The 18,932-nt window shown below is 47.7% G+C and overlaps 1 protein-coding gene across 14 annotated transcripts in view; it reads left to right on the plus strand.

Annotated features, from left to right (window-relative positions):
- Nucleotides 1-18,932, plus strand: part of TRERF1 (transcriptional regulating factor 1) — a 201,373-nt gene that overhangs the window by 173,158 nt on the left and 9,283 nt on the right. For all 14 annotated transcript variants that reach the window (XM_059400459.1, XM_059400462.1, XM_059400470.1 and 11 more), the window contains 6 exons: nt 945-1,084; nt 1,219-1,322; nt 2,791-2,866; nt 10,602-10,690; nt 12,507-12,617; nt 17,987-18,190. In XM_059400459.1, the coding sequence (XP_059256442.1) occupies nt 945-1,084; nt 1,219-1,322; nt 2,791-2,866; nt 10,602-10,690; nt 12,507-12,617; nt 17,987-18,190 (724 nt within the window). The remainder of the gene's footprint in view (nt 1-944; nt 1,085-1,218; nt 1,323-2,790; nt 2,867-10,601; nt 10,691-12,506; nt 12,618-17,986; nt 18,191-18,932) is intronic.

The raw sequence follows: 18,932 nt of genomic DNA on the forward strand, positions 1-18,932 counted from the left end.
TAGGGGAGGGGCAAAGGGAGAAAAACTTTCAAGCAGACTCCCTGCTGAGTGAGTGAGGAGCCCGACCCCGGGCTCCATCCCACAATCCTGAGATCACGACCTGGACCCAAACCCAGAGTTGGAGGCTCAACTGACTGAGCCACCCAGGAGACCCAGGGAAGGTGCTATTTTCATAGATAAGCGCAAAAAAGACCAGGTGGTAGAGTGGTGACAACATTGAGTCAGCACCGTTTTTCAGTTGACATTGATGAAGTTAAACTTTCTAGGCTTTACTTTTTTTAAGATTTTATTTATTTATTTATTTGAGAGAGAGAGAGCAGGAGTGGGAGGAGGGGCAGAGGGAGAAGCTGGCTCCCTGCTGAGGAGGGAGCCTGATGAGGGGTTCCATTGCAAGACCCTGAGACCATGACATGAGCTTAAAGGCAGACATTTAACCGACTGAGCCACTCAGGCACCCCAACCTTTCTAGGCTTTAGTTAACCGACCTATTAAGTGGAAATAATTATCACTGCCTTGCTTACATCTCAGGTTTTTGTGAGATTCAGATGGCATAATTTATGTGAAAGTAAAGTAGTCTGAAAGGGATAACAAATGTAATAAGCACATTATGCTTGTTCCGTTTATCCTGGTTAAATTGTGCCAGCGGCCATACCCTGGGCAGCTGTTGCCTTGCAATTAGCACCTATCCTGTCTGAGTTACAGTGAGCTATGATGCTCCGAGCAGACTTTCCCCCGCCCCTCCATGTAGCATCTCTCCCCAATCTTAAAGCTGTTCCTTCTCCCAGTGAAAAGGCCATCCCTGGAATCTTAGGATCACATTGTTGGGAAATGCCTCTGCATTCTTCTTGCAGAAGGAACTGGTTTCCTCCTTTTTCAAGTTTCTGACAGTTGCTCTTGACCTCAAATTGAAGGCCACACTGTTGTTTTCATTCTTGTCCTTAAAGACGCATCAACATTGGCTTGAGGTTCCAAGCAGAGATCCCAGAACTTCAGGATGTCTCTGCCTTGGCTCAGGACACACACAAGGCCACACTAGTATGGAAGCCCTGGCCAGAGCTGGAAAACCATGACCTCCAGCAAAGAGGTATTGGCATGTGGGAAGAACTGGGTGGGGAAGGCTTGATCCTCTCACAAGGGTCTCTGGCTTCAGGCTGGGTGTTGTTTGTCCTTGAGATTTGAGCTCTCTCTGATGCATTGGCTTCTTATTGTCCCCAACAGTGGAGAATCTCCTGAATTTGTGCTGTTCAAGTGCGTTGCCTGGTGGAGGGACCAATTCTGAATTTGCTTTGCACTCTCTTTTCGAGGCCAAAGGTGATGTGATGGTAAGGAATGGAGAAGAGAGACCATCAAAAAGAGAGAGAGAGAGACTTCACAGTTCATATTCCCCATGTCAGAATTTTGAAAAGTATTTTCCTGAAATTCTGTGTTGTCCCACATGCCATAAAACCAGTTTTTAAGATCATCACCAATCAACATGCCACCATGTTCCTTATCTCACTGAGTGGGTCTGGATTTAAGCCTGTAGGAGAAACCTGCAGCTGGACTTCTGTCTGTACGTCTATTCCTGAGTAATAATTATGTTCACACCTGTCTTGGGAAATTAGAATTTCTTTTCAGTAGTCTTATAATTCACATCAGAAACTGGGCCTCCAATGATAGAGGTAGAAAACCTTACTGAGACTAGACTTGGCCTGAAAGAGCCTATCCTACTCTGCTGACTGTTCTTCCCTGCTGTGGAAGTCCGCCAGTTTGATGTTCATAGAAGTTTATCTCCTACCCAAAATGAAGGGTTTGCTGTGTACCAACTGGGGTCATTCTTGCAGCTTTGGCACAGTCAGACCTTTGGTGTCATTCTCCCAGGATCCTAGCTGACCATTTACCTGCTTCACCTGGGCTCCTACCAGGGGCACTCAGTTACTCACATCAGTTTCCCCCTTAAGAAGTACATGGTTTTGGTACCAAATCTGGCCTCTTGTGTCCCAATACTACCTTCTCATGAGATTATTGATTCCTTTCATGGCTTTTCTAGGATGTTAAGAGAATGCTTCCTAATCCTTTAAGACAAGTATTGCAGAGAAGAAGCATTTCTCAAACTTCTAATGTGCACACAAATCACTTGGGGCATCTTGTTAAAATGTAAATTCTTATTCAACAGTTCTGGAGGTGGGGCCCAAGGTTCTGCGTTTCTAACCAGCTCCCGATGGATGCCCATGCTGCTGGCCCATGGACCACACTTGAGAAGCGAGATTCTAAGCCTTGCTCTGCTCCTAACCCATCTACTGTTCCCATGTACAATTCCAGAGCCACCATTTTTTTTTTAAGTTGAACAGGCTGAAAGAGGCATATTTGAAAGTGTTCTTTACCTAGGCTCTCTGGAAAGACAGTGCATAGTACAGTTACTATTAACACAACTGTTTATGTTAATTGCAACAAAATGCATTTTTCTGCAAAACACCCACAAATCACCCACTCATTTACTTGGAGCCTTTCCCCAGAGATTGAGTCCCCATTCAGTGGAGATCCCACTGTCTCTCTGAGGCTGGGGCCTTCACCAGGGAAGGAGTGGGGTCTCCACTATTTTTCTCTGGCCACAGGCATGGGCAGGGGGAGGCGTTTAAGTGCCACATCCCATGGGGTGCCGGCCAGAAAGGAAGCCCGGTCTGGGTTTCCTTCCAGCACCCGGAACTCCTAGCTCTGTAGTGCTGACTCCTTTTCCCCGTTAGGTAATGCTCTTCCCGCAGCCCACAGACCGCTCACTGACTCTCCCTTTTCTCTCCCATGGGTCTGCAGGTTGCTCTGGAAATGCTGCTGCTGAGGAAGCCAGTCAGGTTAAAATGTCATCCGTTAGCAAATTACCACTATGCCGGTAGGTTGCCAGGAGCCTTGTGCCCCATTGCTTCCTGAGAGCAGGCTTTTTGCATGTTTGGTGGGGTTACTTTTTAATAATAGATCCACCAGTCCTGTCCTAATCTCCCCTTGTGAGCTCCAGGGCTTCTGGGGCACAGCTGGTGGGGCAGTTGTGTCTGTTGGCTGGGTACTCTTGGGTGTTTGTATGGGTTCCCCTCACCCTAATGGACGTGCCAAGAGCTGGGTGACAGTGGCCGGTGCCTGCGTGTGTTGGCAGTGAGACTGGTGCGTCGGCAGGAAGGCACCACCCAGGGGATGGCACAGAGACAACGCTCGGTGGCCCTCTCGGCTTTGGAATTAGTGGCCATGTGTTCAGATCTTGCCTGCACCCTTTGGCCTTCTGGAACCTTGGTCTCCTCACCCGTGAAACGGGGCTCCTCCTCCATCCTTTGCAGCACTTTGTGATGATCAGAGATAGTAGATGTAGCACAACGCATGGCATAGTCTAGTCACTATCATTTATTTATTGACTAATTACTTATTGAGTACTTGCTGCATACAAGAAACTGTGCTAAGTACTAAGATAAAACAGTGCCTATGACGGACGTAGGTGGAATCCTACCTCCTGCAGTCTTCAGTCTGAGGAGGAAGGAGTCACCAACCACAGATGACACTCAAGGCCAGAGAAGGACATCTACATATGTGTGTACTATACACACGCACATACATATATACGCATGCATATATATATATGTACACGTGTTACACACATAAACGTACACATACAGAATGTGTCCTGTGACAGTGTGGGTTAATGATGGCATCACCAGTAAGGGGGAAGAAGAAAACACCTTTGAGAATTGAATGTGGTAAGAATCATGGAAAGAGAAGGCGACAGGTCAGGGAGCCTGAAGTGACAAAAGGAAGTTGAAATCAACATTTTAATTGGTCAGCTCCATCCGTTCTGAGGGCTGTGCAAGCCTGCTGGAGAGGGGACTAAATCCTCCAATGAGGATTTGAAGGTTCCATTGGTGCCTTGGGCAGATCCTGCATAAGTAGGTGCTAAGTACTGAAGTGGGCTTGGGGACCTGGTTGGACCTTTCCTAGTCCTCAGTCCAGGCAGACAGATGTGGCCTAACGTGAGGGCTGCTCAGCAAATATGAGAGTGTTCTCCATGGGTGCCCCACTGGGCCCAGCGTCCTTTGCCACGCTAACTGTGGGTGGCATCACGGGCTGGAAAGGCCCAGAAGCCACTTACCTGAGCACAGACAGCCCTGGATGTCTGTCTATGGATCACTGTTAGCACATGGGCTGCTACCAGAAGTAGGCAAGCACAAAAGGGACATGGGGATAAGAAATCATTTAACTGGGGCCTAAGCCAACCAGTTTCTTACTATTGTCTCCATAACTTCCTGCTTGGTGTCTGCCCCGAGTACGGGTAGGAAGATGTGGGAGTTCTCCCTAATCTGCCGTGGAAACAATTCAGTCCTCTTAATTCCCAGTGTCATCTGCTGCCCATTAAACCCTGACAGGCTGTCCAGCCTACTGGAGCCTGTCTCAGGCTTCTTTGAAGAGTGGGCGAGACTGTTGATGACAGGGAGCTTCCCAGCCATCTGCTGTAGCTGCTTCACCCACGGGGGAACCAGGGTGGCCGGAGCCTCTGGGCTGGTCAGCTCCAGCTGTAAACAACCTTGTCTGAGACCCAGACCCCCTCCATCCAGTTCTTCCCACTGTGCCAAGCAAGTATAACATTGTTTTATGTGTGTCATGACACAACATTTGGAAAGCTATATAGAAGCCACCCCTCCCCAAAGAAAACAGAACCAAAATGCTGTAATAATAATAAGGGTTCTGAAACTAAACTCTGCTAAAATTACCCATCTTTTAGGGTCCCCAGCTAATTAGTTGCCCATCCTTGGCCTCCCTCCCCCATAAGCAGACCAGGAAGCACTCTTTTGCCTCCTGAAATTTTCAACCTTGGAGGCAGGAGAGGTGGAGCTGAGGTCTGAAAGGTTGGTATTCCACTAGCCCTGTGTCTCCAAGAAAAGGGTATTCACATATATCTGCCAGACGTCTCACTTCTCCAGGAAGTGATCACAGACTGGGCCGTGGAGAATCTAGTAGAACTATGAGCAAAAAGGCCACAGGTCATGGGTCCCTAAAGTCTCCATAACTTTATAGTTCTCTTCCAGGCCCCAGAAGAGGCCCCAGAGTATATCCCCCTTATATGTCCTAATTACCAGCCACCACCTTCTTCCCTCAGTTTGGTTCAGGGTATCAGTGACTCACATCCCTGTGGCCCCATCCTGTCTTGGCCTTTGTGCCCTTTTTGGTTGCTCTCCAATAGGATTCTGTAAAGTCAGCATCACCAGGACACGGTCTTCTGGATCGCCTTAGGCTTTGGCTCTGTGGCTGTGACCAGTGTCACCCCACCCCCACTCTGTCCCTGGAGGCGAGGTAGAACATCTAAGGTTAGAGGCAGAGGCTACAAGTTTGGGGGGGAGACAGACGGAGACCCAGGCCTGTGTGAAAATCACTTCCCCTACTTTACTTAGGACATTGCCCCCCTCATCCCAAACAATTCAGTATGAAAAGAAAAAAGTGACCAGTGCTGGGGCCCAGGAAAGACACCAGTATGGGTGGGCATCTTGCCAAGGCCAGAGGAGCGCTGTACAAGATCCTTGGGAGGAAGGAACATGCCGTTGCATGGGCCTCCGGCATGCAAATCCACACCCAGGCACGCTGTCCAGCCTCTCAGCCCACCCCCCCACCCATGTGTGGGTAGCACTTTGCAGAAGTTCCCCTGCTAGCAGTTGGGTTGGGTGGGGAAGGCCTGAACATGGGGGAGTCAGGGTGAGGAGGACGCCTGGTTGTGATTAAGGGGCTTCCTGCATCCCTGGGTTTTCCATCGAACTGATCATTCCTGCAGGTGGGTGCAGACACTGGCCTCATGCTTCCTGGCAAGGGTGCAACAAAGGCTACCATCCAGCTCCCACCACAGCCCAGGCTCTTCCCAAGTCCCAGACCCTGACCTCACTCTGGACTTGCAGGATTCCTGGAGGAAATCCCCAATCGGTTGGCGAAGGCCTGTTCTCTATCTTGGAAGCTGGCCTGTTCTCTATCTTGGAAGCTGCCCAGTTTGATGAGCAGATAGGACTACATACTCAAGAGAATGCTTGGCGAGGAACACAGCTGTGATGGCATTTTCCAGGCTTTCTCAGCTCATGTCTCTGGCTGGAGAGTGGTCTCCTCAAGGGCAGGACCTGAGTCGTTGTAATTGGTCTCTGGCCTTGCCTGACACAATGCTGGTAAAGAAGGGCTCAGCGTCTGAGTTCGAGGTGTGGATTCAGATGGAGGCCTCCCTTCCTTCTGCCTCACGGGGATCTTTGGCAGCAGCCGATTTCACCCTCCACCCCCTAAAAAAGGATTCATCCTTTACCTACTGTGGAAAACCTTACGCAGAAATGAAGATCTGATTTAAAAACAGTCCCCCTTTCCCTGCAGTGAACAGGTCTTCCTTGTTCTGTGCAATAACAACACCATCACCAAAGTATTTTAAGTCTTGAGAGCAGGATGGAAGGGCCCTCTAAAAGATCCTGAGCCCAATTCTCTCACCGCTCCATGTCTCTTTTTAATTGCCTGTGTTAGCTATAGATGGCCCCAAATGTAGCCCTAGTCCAGAGCCTGTTTCCCAGCAACCAAAGCTCAGAACATTTTTCCTCTGGATACTGTTCCAGCACCAGTTTCCTCAGTTAATTAGGCCCTTTGTAATTAGCCTTAATCGGCTTGTTAGGGGCCCCTGCTGATAACAGCCCAATAGCCAGGAATCCCCAGGTAGGGCAAATGAGCGCAGGGGGAATGTCAGCCCACTAACCCTGTGTGCATGCTGAGTGGACAGCAGGGATCCTGGAGAGGAAGAAAGGGCAGAGCAAGGGGACTGTTAGAGGCAGCCCCCTGCCTCGGTTTTGTGTTTTATCCTGGACTTTGTCCAAGACACAGAATCCAGGAAGGGCTGGCTTAGAACCTTGTCTAAAAATGAAGAAAGCGCTCCTGTCCGACAGAGCCTCTGGGAATGAGATGCCTGAGTCTTGCCTTTATGGGATTACAGAAGGCATTTTGGGGGTCAGGGAGTGGAAGTCGGGGAGCCACCAGCAACCAGCAGCGGTGGGATTGTACTCCCACAGAACTAGGAACACCAGCACGACCAGTATTCTTCTCCAGTGCCGTTAATTCAGGTCAGCCGGGGACAGTGTGTATCCCCTAGCTGTGGGCTGACTTGGAATCTCCTTTCCAAGGGACCAGCAATAATTGTTGTGTACCTACCCACTTAGGACCAAATGGTGCTGTCTGTCAGAGAAGAGGAAACTGAGAGCCAGAGAAGTTGAGTACCTTTGCCTGAGGCCATAGGAGTAAGTGGCAGAACTGGATTTGCAGACTGGGGTCTCTTGACTAAAGTCACTGCTTTTCCTTTAAGATTGTATTCATTTATTTGACAGCACGCACAAGCAGGGGGGATGGTAGGCAGAGAGAGAGGGACAAGTAGGCTTCACCAAGCAGAGAGCCGATGTGGGGGCTCAATTCCAGGACCCCGAGATCATGGCCTGACCCAAAGTCAGCTGCCTAACCATCTGAACCACCCAGGCACCGCTGAAGTCACCCCTTTTTATCACAGCACAGTACCTTTATCTGGGAAAAGCACATTTGGGTGTTTCTAGATGCGGTCCTGGGAATTCTGTCCAGGAGCCCAGGGGTGGATTCTCAGCCCTGGGGGCACTCTTAATCAGGATGTCATGAAGATGGACCCCGCTCTAGTGTGAGCGAATGGATTTGCTGGTCTGGCCTTGCCTCTGCCTCTCACTTCATGGATGTCCTTGTTGGATAGACACACATACATGGTGCTGTCTTGTGCACTGAAGTGCACCCAGAGGACCACATAAGGCAGCCGTCTTTTACTCTGAGCACATGCTCCCTGCCCCGGCCCCTGCAAGCCCTCAGAGCAGGGAAGTGCAGCACACTTCTGATCCAGGCTAGAGGTACAGAACAAACACTCAGGTGGGGGAGACTGAAGACCCCATCACAGAGCAGCAGCCCTAAAAAAGTCACTGAGGAATCAGCAGGGGGGATGCCCTTCCCCCATGAGGCTTGGAGTCCCCCATGTCAGATGGTCCAGGAAGCTACTTCCCATTCAGTGGGGTTGCAACTGGCAAGCTCTTTGGAGGCATGAAGGGATATGCTGCTTAAAAATAGACCTGGGGGGGGGTGCCTGGGTGGCTCACTGGGTTAAAGCCTCTGTGTTTGGCTCAGGTCATGTTCCCAGGGTCCTGGGATCAAGTTCCTCATGGGGCTCTCTGCTCAGCAGGGAGCCTGCTTCCCTTCCTCTCTCTCTGCCTCTCTCTCTGCCTACTTGTGATCTCTGTCAAATAAATAAATAAAATCTTAAAAAAAATAATAGACCTGGGCTGTAATCACGTGATGATTCTTCTCCTGGCGTGGGGTGGAATCACCTGTGCCCACCGTAGAGATGGGTGCTGACCTGAGAAGGCTGCCTGGCCCTGTTAGTGTCTCATCCGGTCTGAGAGCCCCACTCTAACTTAGGAAATGTGTGCTCTGGCTGAGAGCAGACAGGATTCTCATTGATCTAGTCATCATCAGCAAGAGGTCCCCTGATTCCATATCTGAGATGCAACCCAGAGCTGTCTGGGCTCTGGACCTGCAGCAGGATAGCTTGACCAGGGCTTCAGCCAATGTGACATGTCCCCATAATGATCCTCTTCCATCATTACATGTCTGATTCCTCTTACCTCTGCTGTTTGGATGGCTACCTAAAGGAAACCACAGCTGCTCTTTGGTTATTCAACTGAAGAGTTGGTAATCCTTTCTGTCTCTCTCTTTCTACGTCTGCTCCTGAGCAAGAGGAATATGATTGCTGGAACTCCAAGGCCCTGAATATTAGACAGAATTTGAGGAACACTGATGGAACCATTCTAGAGACCCAAATCGCACTGACGTCCTCTGCTCATATCCATTCCAGCAAAACCTCTCTACTTCTCCTCTCTTCTCCTTCTTGTTGTGATGGCTGCACAGCCAGAGATGTCCCAGCCTCCAGAACCTGTGGAAGATGCTTCTTTCTGCTGAGGATTATTCGGAAGGCCACTCCCCTTCTGGAAATAAAGAGAAACTTGCAAACCAAAGAAATCAGGTGGTGGTGGCCCTGTGTTTTGGAGATCTGAGCCAGCCAACTCCACAGAACATATTCTGAGTCTGGAGCCAAAGCTCTTGGCTTGGGGACCCATCACTGGGTCACACGGAGAAGGTGTTTATTTGAGAAATCTGTTTCTATCACTGACTCACACATTCTCTCAAGGAGCCTGATTCACTGATTTTGGCTGAAACTTCCAATGGGAGACACAATTCAGGTTTCCTGTATTTTCATCTTCATCAGCAAGCCATAGCAAAGTGGAAATCCTGGGCTTACGCTGGTGAGGAGGGAAAGTACTACGGTTTGGGGGATTATAGCTCTGAGAAGTAGAAGAACGTCAAAGGTCCTGCCGTGTACCATCCAAAAAATTCAGAGATGTAGAGAACTCAAAAAGCCAGGAAAGTGAAGCAGAGTTTTCTGCGAACCAGCCACCAGGACTGAACCTTATCTAGAGCCTCCAGAAATAGGACCTATCTTAGAAATAAGCTTAATTTCTTAACAGGACCACCCTGTATGATGATCTGCATATCTTGCTTTCTTATTTATGGAGGGGAAACAAATGTGAAAATCAAGTTCAGCCACCAAAGCAGGTACACCAACCCAGCACTGTGGGGCCTTGTCCTCATTGGTCTTGCAGATCAAGGACTGGTCCTACCCACCTCTCCAGCCTCATCTGCTTTCTTTTTGCTGGGAGCTTGTAGTTAAACCATACTGGGTTACTGCTTCTCTGAACACCTCCATTTCATCTGTAAAATGGGTAACAGTAATGCCAGTCTTATGGGGTTATCAGTACAGCCTAACGATTAATACCTCTGAAGTACTTAGAAAGCGGAATAGTAAGCACCTAGAAATGCTAGGGGTTTTGTCATTTGTTTTCCTAGCACGGTGTCTTGCGTGTAGTAGACATCTAATACCTGTTGATTGAGTGAATGAATGAATGGAGTGAATGAATGCATCATCTCACTCTTTGCTCTTACTTTTGCCTCAAACACGTTTCCTCCCCAGAATTCCCTTCCATCTCCTCCATGCCTGAACTGTTTCTGCGTGTCCTTTAAAACTCAGCTCAGGTGTTTTCTCTACCGGGAAGCCTGACCCTAACCTGAGCGTGAGGCTCACCTTGAACACCGTGGCCTGCTGGTGTGTCTCTCCCCACTAGATGGTGAGCATCTTGATGGTGGAGACTGCTGAATCTACCTTTAGCTACATTTTGCTGGGCACTCCCTGTTTTCCAGTTACTAAGCTAAGCACTTGTGGTGTCTTATCTTTTTTAACCTTCGCAGAGATCACAAAAGCTGAAGACAATTGGAATCATTCCTATTGTAGGTCACCAGACTGAGTCTTGAGTTCAGTAACTTGCCAAGGTCAAAGCCAGAGCTGGGATTTGAATCCAGATGTCAGGGTTGCGAACCATTACACTACACTGGATTTCTTGTTCAAACTGGAGTTGGATGTGTATCATATCACTTTCTAAACAGTCATGTTTTGTAACTAAATAAGCCAGCACCTAAAAGTAGGGAGAACTGTGAGCTGTTCTTACAATGTTTCTATTTTGTAGGTTCGGACAAGTGGACCTCCCTAGAAAGAAAACTGTTCAATAAAGCACTAGCCACTTACAGCAAAGACTTTATTTTTGTACAGAAGATGGTAAGCATGCTTTTTCTAATCGCTCACTTGAAATTGAATTTGGGAAATTGTGTACCTAAAGACATACAGAAATATCTGGTACTCATTTAACACTCTCACGAGAAGGATGTTAGGGTCACTCCAGTGTCAGGGAGGTGAGGGAGAAGGAGAACCTACATTATTTGGACATAGTGGTCGGGGGGTATTTTTTATCTTGTTAAATACATGTAATTTATACATTCTCTCAGAATAAATAGGACGGGTCTGCTAGTTTACAATATACATGATTCATTTCTTGTATATTTGACAGATTTGTTGTGTTTTGGCAATTTTTTTCTGAGAAATTAAAGAAGGGATGATAGGTGCCTCCCCGCTAGCCAGCAGCAAAGCATCTGGTTTGGGGCCCCTAATCATAATGGCAATAATAATAAAAATAATAGTTTGCATACATAACATCTTGCAACAAAATAGAACTCTTGTATACAGATGAAATAGCACTTTTACAGCAGATAATGAACTTAGTAGACCTTCATTTCTAAGAGGTGAGGTGGTTTAGACTAAAAGTTAAAATGATCCCAAGGGTGTTTCAGAAAATCCATGAACAATGGAGACGTATTGTGTTATTAAGGTAATTAAAATGTTCAGGTCCACAGAGAGCAGTTGCAGGTAATAACTCCCACTGGCATCTGTACTGGCCGATGTCACCCACTTGGATGCCTGTCTCCTGTCCTTAATCTAGGGCCTTCCTTGATGGATAGGAATCAGAACAGGTAGACTCTCCTCCCTCTCCAGATCTGTATTCACTATTGGCTTTCTCTGCCTTGGAGCCCACCCCACTCTTGGCTGCCCCGTAAGCTCAGCAGCTTCCATGCTGTCGTCTTTTTTGAGTCCCCTTGCCCCAGGACTGAGCCAGGGGAGGCCTCACCCCTTGCAGGCCTACACCGTGTTGACTGGTGATGGAGTCATGTGTCATGTTTGCGACCAAGTGCTCTCCGAGCCAGTGTCCTCACTCCCTGGCTTTGCGAGCAAGTGCTCTCCGAGCCCGTGTCCTCACTCCCTGCGCAGCTCTAGAAATTCAAGATATCCAGGGATGAGAAGGGGACAGCTTCAGGAAGACAGGACTTGGGGTTTTGCCCCTCTGATCTTACGATTGGGTTGGCTGGCTCCCCCCAAGAATTGTGGCCAGCCTCCAGAAAACACACATTATTGAACCACACCTTGAGCTTGGAGATCTATGAACTACACAAAGGCATTTTTTCCCCCCTCTAATATATGTACCTTTGCCCCCTTGGGGGAGGGCAGAGCAACATTGGTTTCCTGCAGAAACTAAGCTCTTATCATCATAACTTTTGCCTTACATTCCTGTTCGATTACTGAGGAACATTTTTCACAAATAGATTTTGAAGGTCAACCAGCCAGAGAGCCAAATACACTCAAGCACATTAAATGAAAAAACATGCTGCTTTATGGGTTAAAAAAGGGAATGAGCTCTCTGTGAACCAACATCAAAAAAGATCTCCAGGCTATATTGTGGGAAAAAAAAGTCAAGTTGCAAAACAGCAGACAGTGTGCTGCCTCTTGTGAGGAGAAATACATTTTTGTATTCTTTGGTATCTGCATTCAGTTTTTGGCATGGGACCCAAGAAATGAGGGGTAGCTGTGTGGCGGGGGTGGAGAGTGAGGGCTGGATGGAGGGAGACCAGGTGCCGAAGGAGGGTTTTCCCGATCTACATTTTTTTTTAATTGAATTGCAAACACTTGTGAGCTATTTCACAAAAGCTGATGGCTGGGCAGAGCGCATGCTGCCGAGCTGATCTGCAGATGGCTTTCCCGGCAGGTGAAGTCTAAGACCGTGGCTCAGTGTGTGGAGTACTACTACACCTGGAAAAAGATCATGCGCTTGGGGCGGAAGCACCGGACACGCCTCGCAGAAATTGATGATTCTGTGGTGAGTGAAGCTGGTCAGTCGCTGCTTATGCGGGCCCCGCTCCCGCCCCACACCCAGGTTAGTAAGCGGCTGGCGTTTGGCTCGGCTTTATGGAGATGACTACCTGAGCAGGTGATGGCCCACTCCCTGGCGGGATTCAGGCCTCCACTTCCTGGCACAGAAATGCCAGAAGGAAGGTGCTTCTGACTTTCCCCCGGAGCTCAGCACTCAGTTCAAGGAGGTGAGGGCTTGCCTGGCTTCTGAGGCACCCAGGGTGATCCCTGCCTTGACTTGATGGCTTATAAGTGGGTGCCCTTGACCCCCCAGGATATCCTTTCTGATCCCACTGGCATCACAGATGCTGCTGGCCAGAGAAGCACAGCCCTCGGGTTTTCCCACAGCGTCTGTGAAGCATGACCAAGGAGGAGCTCTGGCTTCTAGACCGTGTCAGGAGCTCCCAATTATTGAGGAATAGTTAGCAGTGTGTATATTCTAATCCTTAATCACCGTTTATCCTCAAGATTGATTTCCTTCGGTGGCAGACGATCCAAAGTTGTCTGCATATTAAGCAGACATGAAAGACGTAACACACTAAGGATGAAAGACACTGAAGTCTTCTCTGAACCCCTAATGTGTGGCTTCAGTAATTATGATCACTTTTGTACTTGTGGTTCACTCCTTTTATCTGCATCCATAGCCAGGGGAAATATTTCCACGCACTGTGGGAAACATTACCAGCCGTGCAGGGGTGTATAAAAATGGCATGTCTTACAACAGATTCGTGAACTCCAAGCTGTCACCATCGGGGAAAGTTTGGAATTCATGATTGTTGTGAATATCTGTAATTACACTGTCATTCACCATCATGCCCCAGTTGTGATAGCACATACGTGGCTTATTTTCTTTAATGGACACTTACATAGCCCTTTCTATGTGCTGGGCCTTGTGCTAGGCCCTTTACCAGTATGAACTCTTAATCCTCATAGACATCCGGGAGGTAGGGAACTGAGGCACAGAGCGTAGGTAACTTAGCCGTGGTCAAATGGCTGGTGAGGATGTTGTCTGAGCCTGATTCCCTGTGTGATACTTAAGAGCAGTACAATGCAGACTTTTAAAGAAGTATAAAAACTTTTGGGCTCATTAATTCCTTGAGGTCCAAGTTCCTACCTAAGAATTATCCTAGCTGTGAAATATACACACATATTTGAATTTATATTTGGACCCAGGTATCAGGAAAGAATCGACATCTGCATCAGAGATGATGGTGTTCTGTGCTTGCGGCTTCCCGTGACCAGGGCTTTTGTTTGAGTAACTGAAGTGGGTGCTGTCTTCTATCTGGAGAGCATTGTTCTCACCTGTGGCCTAATGTTTAAAAAAAGCAATGTGGTCTGTTCTGGCTCAATCAGCTGAACGCAGTTGAGTTCCCACGATGTAAATAACAAAGCGCATGTGGTACTGTGGGTGACCCGGGGATGTCAACTGGCCTCTGGCCCCCCTCCCCACACCAGGAGCGTATACTGAAGTTGGAGGATGTGGCATACACAAATGGAAGCTTTAGCATGAACCCCAAGAGTGTTTACAAGCAGCGTAAGACAAGAGCCAAAAGGACTTGGATGGCACCTTAGGTCCTCTCTCTCCTCCAGCTCCACCATGCCCGAGCAAGGGTTTGAGGCCCAGAGAGGGGAAGGGCTGCCCAAGGTCACACAGAGCATTACTTTCCAGATGAGTGGACTAGATGGCAAACAAGCATGAAGAAACTTGGTCTTGCAGACCTAAGACCTGGCTCCTAAGCTTACTGACCTATAAAATGGGAGCGAATCTTGATTTAAGGTCAGCATGGTAGCTCACACTTTCTTTCAGGCACTGTGAAGACACAGTCAGCCTTTTAAGGAAAGTTTGCAAAGTAGAGATGAAAAATTGGGACCATGCAAGAAATGGGAAGGGTGTAGAAGGCACAGTCATAGGGGTCCTGCCCTTTGTCCTCTGGGCCTGCCCAAAGGCTTCCTGATCATAGGTCCGCAGTGTTTCGTCCAGATGGAACACACTCGGATAGTTCAGGGACTTTTGTGGGGAGAAGGGAAAAAGAGAGTTTGTGAGGAATGGCTGCTCTTGAGGTAACCAGAAGGCCAACAGACCGCAGTAGCTTCCTCAGCTGATTAGACTTCTGGCCTAAAGCCATGAGAGGTCCTCCCATCTTGGAGGCAAAAGAAGGGGACCAGGGTGGGCTCTGTTAAGGATGTAGGAGAAAAGTACTGATCACATCTCCTTGTCTCCTGCCCGCACTCATGCTCCCACTCAAGGCCAATCTGTGGGTCTGGTTGTAAATTCAGCACAATTCAAGAAACTAAGTGAGAAGAGTAGCTGACTTTGGAAGATAGCAGTCAGGTCTCCCAAGGGCAATGCTCACCCATGGTCTAAGCACCTAAGTTACTACCACCTGGTCCACTGCTGATGGAAGCTTGGGAACGCGCCTGCTGCCCTTTGACATTTATAGGCAGCTGTTTGCAATGGTTTGAGGGGTTTAGGATCTCTTTGTTTGGGCTGAAAATATAAACTGTGTGCAGATGAACACATGTCCCCCTGTGGACATCACTGCAGGGCCAATAAATGAAGAAGGCTAGATTTTGAAATCAGATAGTTGAGGTTTCAATCTCAGTTCAACTTTTTTACCGGCTTTGTGACCTTAGGGAAAGTCACTCTCTGGCCGATTTCCTCATTTGTACGGGATTATCGTATGCACCAGAAATTTCGTGTATATGTATGCGTGCATACGTGTGTGTGTGTGGTGCCTAATTCCTAGCAGGCTTCCAACATGTTTTCATCCCCACCATTACCATCATCATAAGTAACTGTGACGCTCAGATTTATGTCTCTGAGTAAATTTGGGCTGTTGAGCATTTGTATTTTCACTTAACAAATGTCTCATCATGCAAATTCCATTTGCATGCCTGAGAAATAAGAGTATCATCCTCCTCAAGGAACCCTTACTGCAGACTCCCAAGGTTTTAAGCACCGTGTTAAATACATCACCACCTCCCCATCCTGTATTTGCCCACCTGCTACCAGTTTGGGAATATTATTCAGTGTTTTATTTCACAATACATCGTGAAATGGCCAACTTGTTGATACAAAGTTGTCCATGTTAGGATTCTTGTCCTCCTATCTTTGTATCTCTTAGTCACTTTGGTAAGCCATATGGCTTGGTGATAAATCATTTTGTGAACATGTATAGATTGCCAGTTGAAATAAAACCTATCTAAATTCCAGAGACATATATAATCACAGCACAGTGTAATTTAATCTGTAAATTTGTGACTATATGGAATCTTTCTAAGATCTCATTCTCTTTCTAAGAGTTTTTAAGCCCAAAAAAATGGTATTGTGAGAAAATTGTAATTATAGCAAGGACTGTAAAACAAATGCCATTGTCATTAAAAGTTACCATGTAATCTAAGGGCCAAGGTGTGGACCATGGCTTGCTTAATAAAGCAATATTGAGTCCACAGAGCTCCAGTTCTAGAAAGGTCTGGAGTGAACCATTGGAGTTTGACATGACATGGTTTTACCTGAAACCCTTTGAGGTTCAAAGATGTTGGATTCACGTGGGAATCAGACCATTTAAGGAAAATCAACCCGTGTGTTCTATACTCATAATTATGAGACCTACGACTCATGTATCAGAAATAACTCTGCAAAATGAAGTAGGCCTACATCTGTGCTCACTGAAGTCTTTCAGCAAATGTAATCATTACTGGTTCATTGTAATGAACCCACTGGAAACTGAAGCTATTTCTTTCTCTCTTTTTTTTTTTTAAGATTTTCTTCTTAAGATTTTATTTATTTATCTGAGAGAGAGAGAATGAGAGGGAGAGAGTGCACAGGAAGTGAAGGGTCAGAGAGAGAGGCAGACTTCCTGCTGAGCAGGAAGCCCTATGTGGGACTCGATCCAAGGACTCCAGGATCATGACCTGAGCCAAAGGCAGTTGCTTAACCAACTGAGCCACCCAGGCACCCTGAAGCTATTTAAGTATACCCTATCACTACATTCTCTCAAATATGCATATAGTATTAAATGCAGACAGCAGTGGGACAACATTGGAATGTTAAATGCCCCATATGTACTAGCATTGTCTTTCTCTCCTGCCCCCAATCCAAACTGGAGAGAGAAAGTTTGTGGTTTCTGGATCCCAGGGGACTGCTCCTCTACTCTTAGAAATCTTCGTCCTTTTCAGGAATTTTTGCTTCTGGGTTCTAAGAATCGTAGGTTCCCCCAGAGTTCCATCATTCTCTGAGATAAATCAGCCTGGAGCCCATGTGCTTTAAGCAGAGCCTGGCAGACACAGCTGACCTGTCAGGGTGGAGGCAACAGGACATGCCTTTTGTTTCTTCATCTGTAAAATGGGAAGATGTTTCCAGCTTCTGGGTGAGACTGCAAACATGAAAATACTTTGTAAACTGTGAAGTGCTGTGAAACAGAAGCTGGAATGAAAAATGACATAACGTAGAACTCCCTCTCCCTGAGCCTCCATCCTTCCACAGCCTGGAGGAGCCAGCATCCCTCCGGGAGGACGGAGGAAACAGAGTAAGGTAGTTGAACAAATAGAATGAAGGCCTCCTGCGTCTCTGTTCTCCACCTGCTTGTTCTGAAGTAGGGGGAAGGGACACAGTAGCAGTGAGGCTACTAATATTTTTCATGTTATTTTTGATAGAATACCTCTGCTAGGCATTTCTCCAAGCCCATGATGACATAGTCCAGAAAGAAAAAAAAAAAATGTGGGGGCTTGGGGTGGTTATCCCTTCCCCTTTCCTCTCTACAAAGCTGTTGACGTTCACTCTTGGATTCTATTTTGACAAGAGTAAGCAGGAACCCGTCAGAGCACAGTGAGTCCCATGCTTTCCACAGGCCAGAGGTCAGATCAGATATGTGGGTTGTTTTGCCCGGAAATGTATCATAAGGTCTGGAAACAAATCACTATATATGTCTTTAGTCTCTCTCCGGGGGGGGGGGTTCCGCAGTATCGTGACTGCTTAAAAGCCCTCCTTACTGCTCTGGGGAGACAGAGCTGCTCATGAGTGAGATTTAATCCAATTCAAAGTCTGCTGGTCTTGAGCAAGGGAGAGAAACTCTACACACAGAAATCTCTGTTCTCTGCCTTCGCATATTTTTACAAAAGTGGTGAGGGGGCCCCACAGTGAGGCAGGGGGACTTCCTCGACCTCAAAACCCCAAGCACCCAATGACAGGACTGGTAGAGACCATCTGTCGCTATTCCTTAGGCAGAAAGAACCCCCTGTGTTCAGCCCCTCTCTCCTTCTGGCTGGTGGCCTGTTCATCACTAAAAATGCCATTTGGGGATGTCCCCTCTTTTGCTTCTGTTGTCTCACCACCAGACGAGTGAAGAAGAAGAGGAGTTAGAGGAGGAGGAGGAGGACCCGGAAGAAGATAGGAAATCTACAAGAGAAGAGGAGAGTGAAGTGCCCAAGTCACCCGAGCCACCGCCAGGCCCCGCACTGGCTCCCGCGGAGGGGCCACCCCTGCAGGCCCTCGGCCAGCCATCCGGCTCCTTCATCTGTGAGATGCCCAACTGCGGGGCTGTAAGTGTCACTGTGTCCTTCAGGAAGCTGGGACTAGGAGGGCAGCGGGCCGTGCCTGGCTTTAAGGACAGAGCGCTTTAGAAAGGCTGCACTTTTAGCAAGGAAAGTTTCACGGAGGCAATTTCACGTTGCATTGTTTTTTTTTTTCCTGTGTTTCCATTTCCTTATTCACTCAGCCGGCAGATGTTGATGAGCCAGCAGATGAGCACTGGGGTGCTCTGGGGCCCCAGAGAAGGTCCCTGCCCTCAGGAAGCTTATGATCCAAGCTCCTCAGAGCTACTGAGCATGGTTTCAGCGGTGAGCCTTGGCCTCCAGAACTTACAAGCCTTGTTTCTTGGTGCCCCGCCACCCCTCGGGGCCATGTAACAGTAGGTCCTGCCCCCTTGGCACACACTGAAATGCCTTGGGGGAGCCCACAGAGAAGGCTTGCCCTCTCGTAACACTTGTCCCCATTCCTGGTCATCTCACCTGTCTGGAAGGTTTTGCGTTTCATGATTCCATTAAGTGTTACTCATTCAAATGTCAGTAATCTGAAATTTGAGAAACTCATTACAGTGATTTAGTGGAAGTTTACCTTTGTATGCTTTTCAAAGAACCAAGAAAATTTTTACTAAGCAATTTAATCATGTAAACAGGCTGAACATAAGTCTGTACAATTAGCATAGTACTTTTCAAGTACATTGGAAATACCGTTTAGCTAAAATAAATTCACTGTTTGATCATTCTTACCACTAAGGAAGGC

The sequence above is a fragment of the Mustela nigripes genome, chromosome 5 (genome assembly GCF_022355385.1).
Source record: "Mustela nigripes isolate SB6536 chromosome 5, MUSNIG.SB6536, whole genome shotgun sequence".
In the NCBI taxonomy this organism is placed as follows: Eukaryota; Metazoa; Chordata; class Mammalia; order Carnivora; family Mustelidae; genus Mustela; species Mustela nigripes.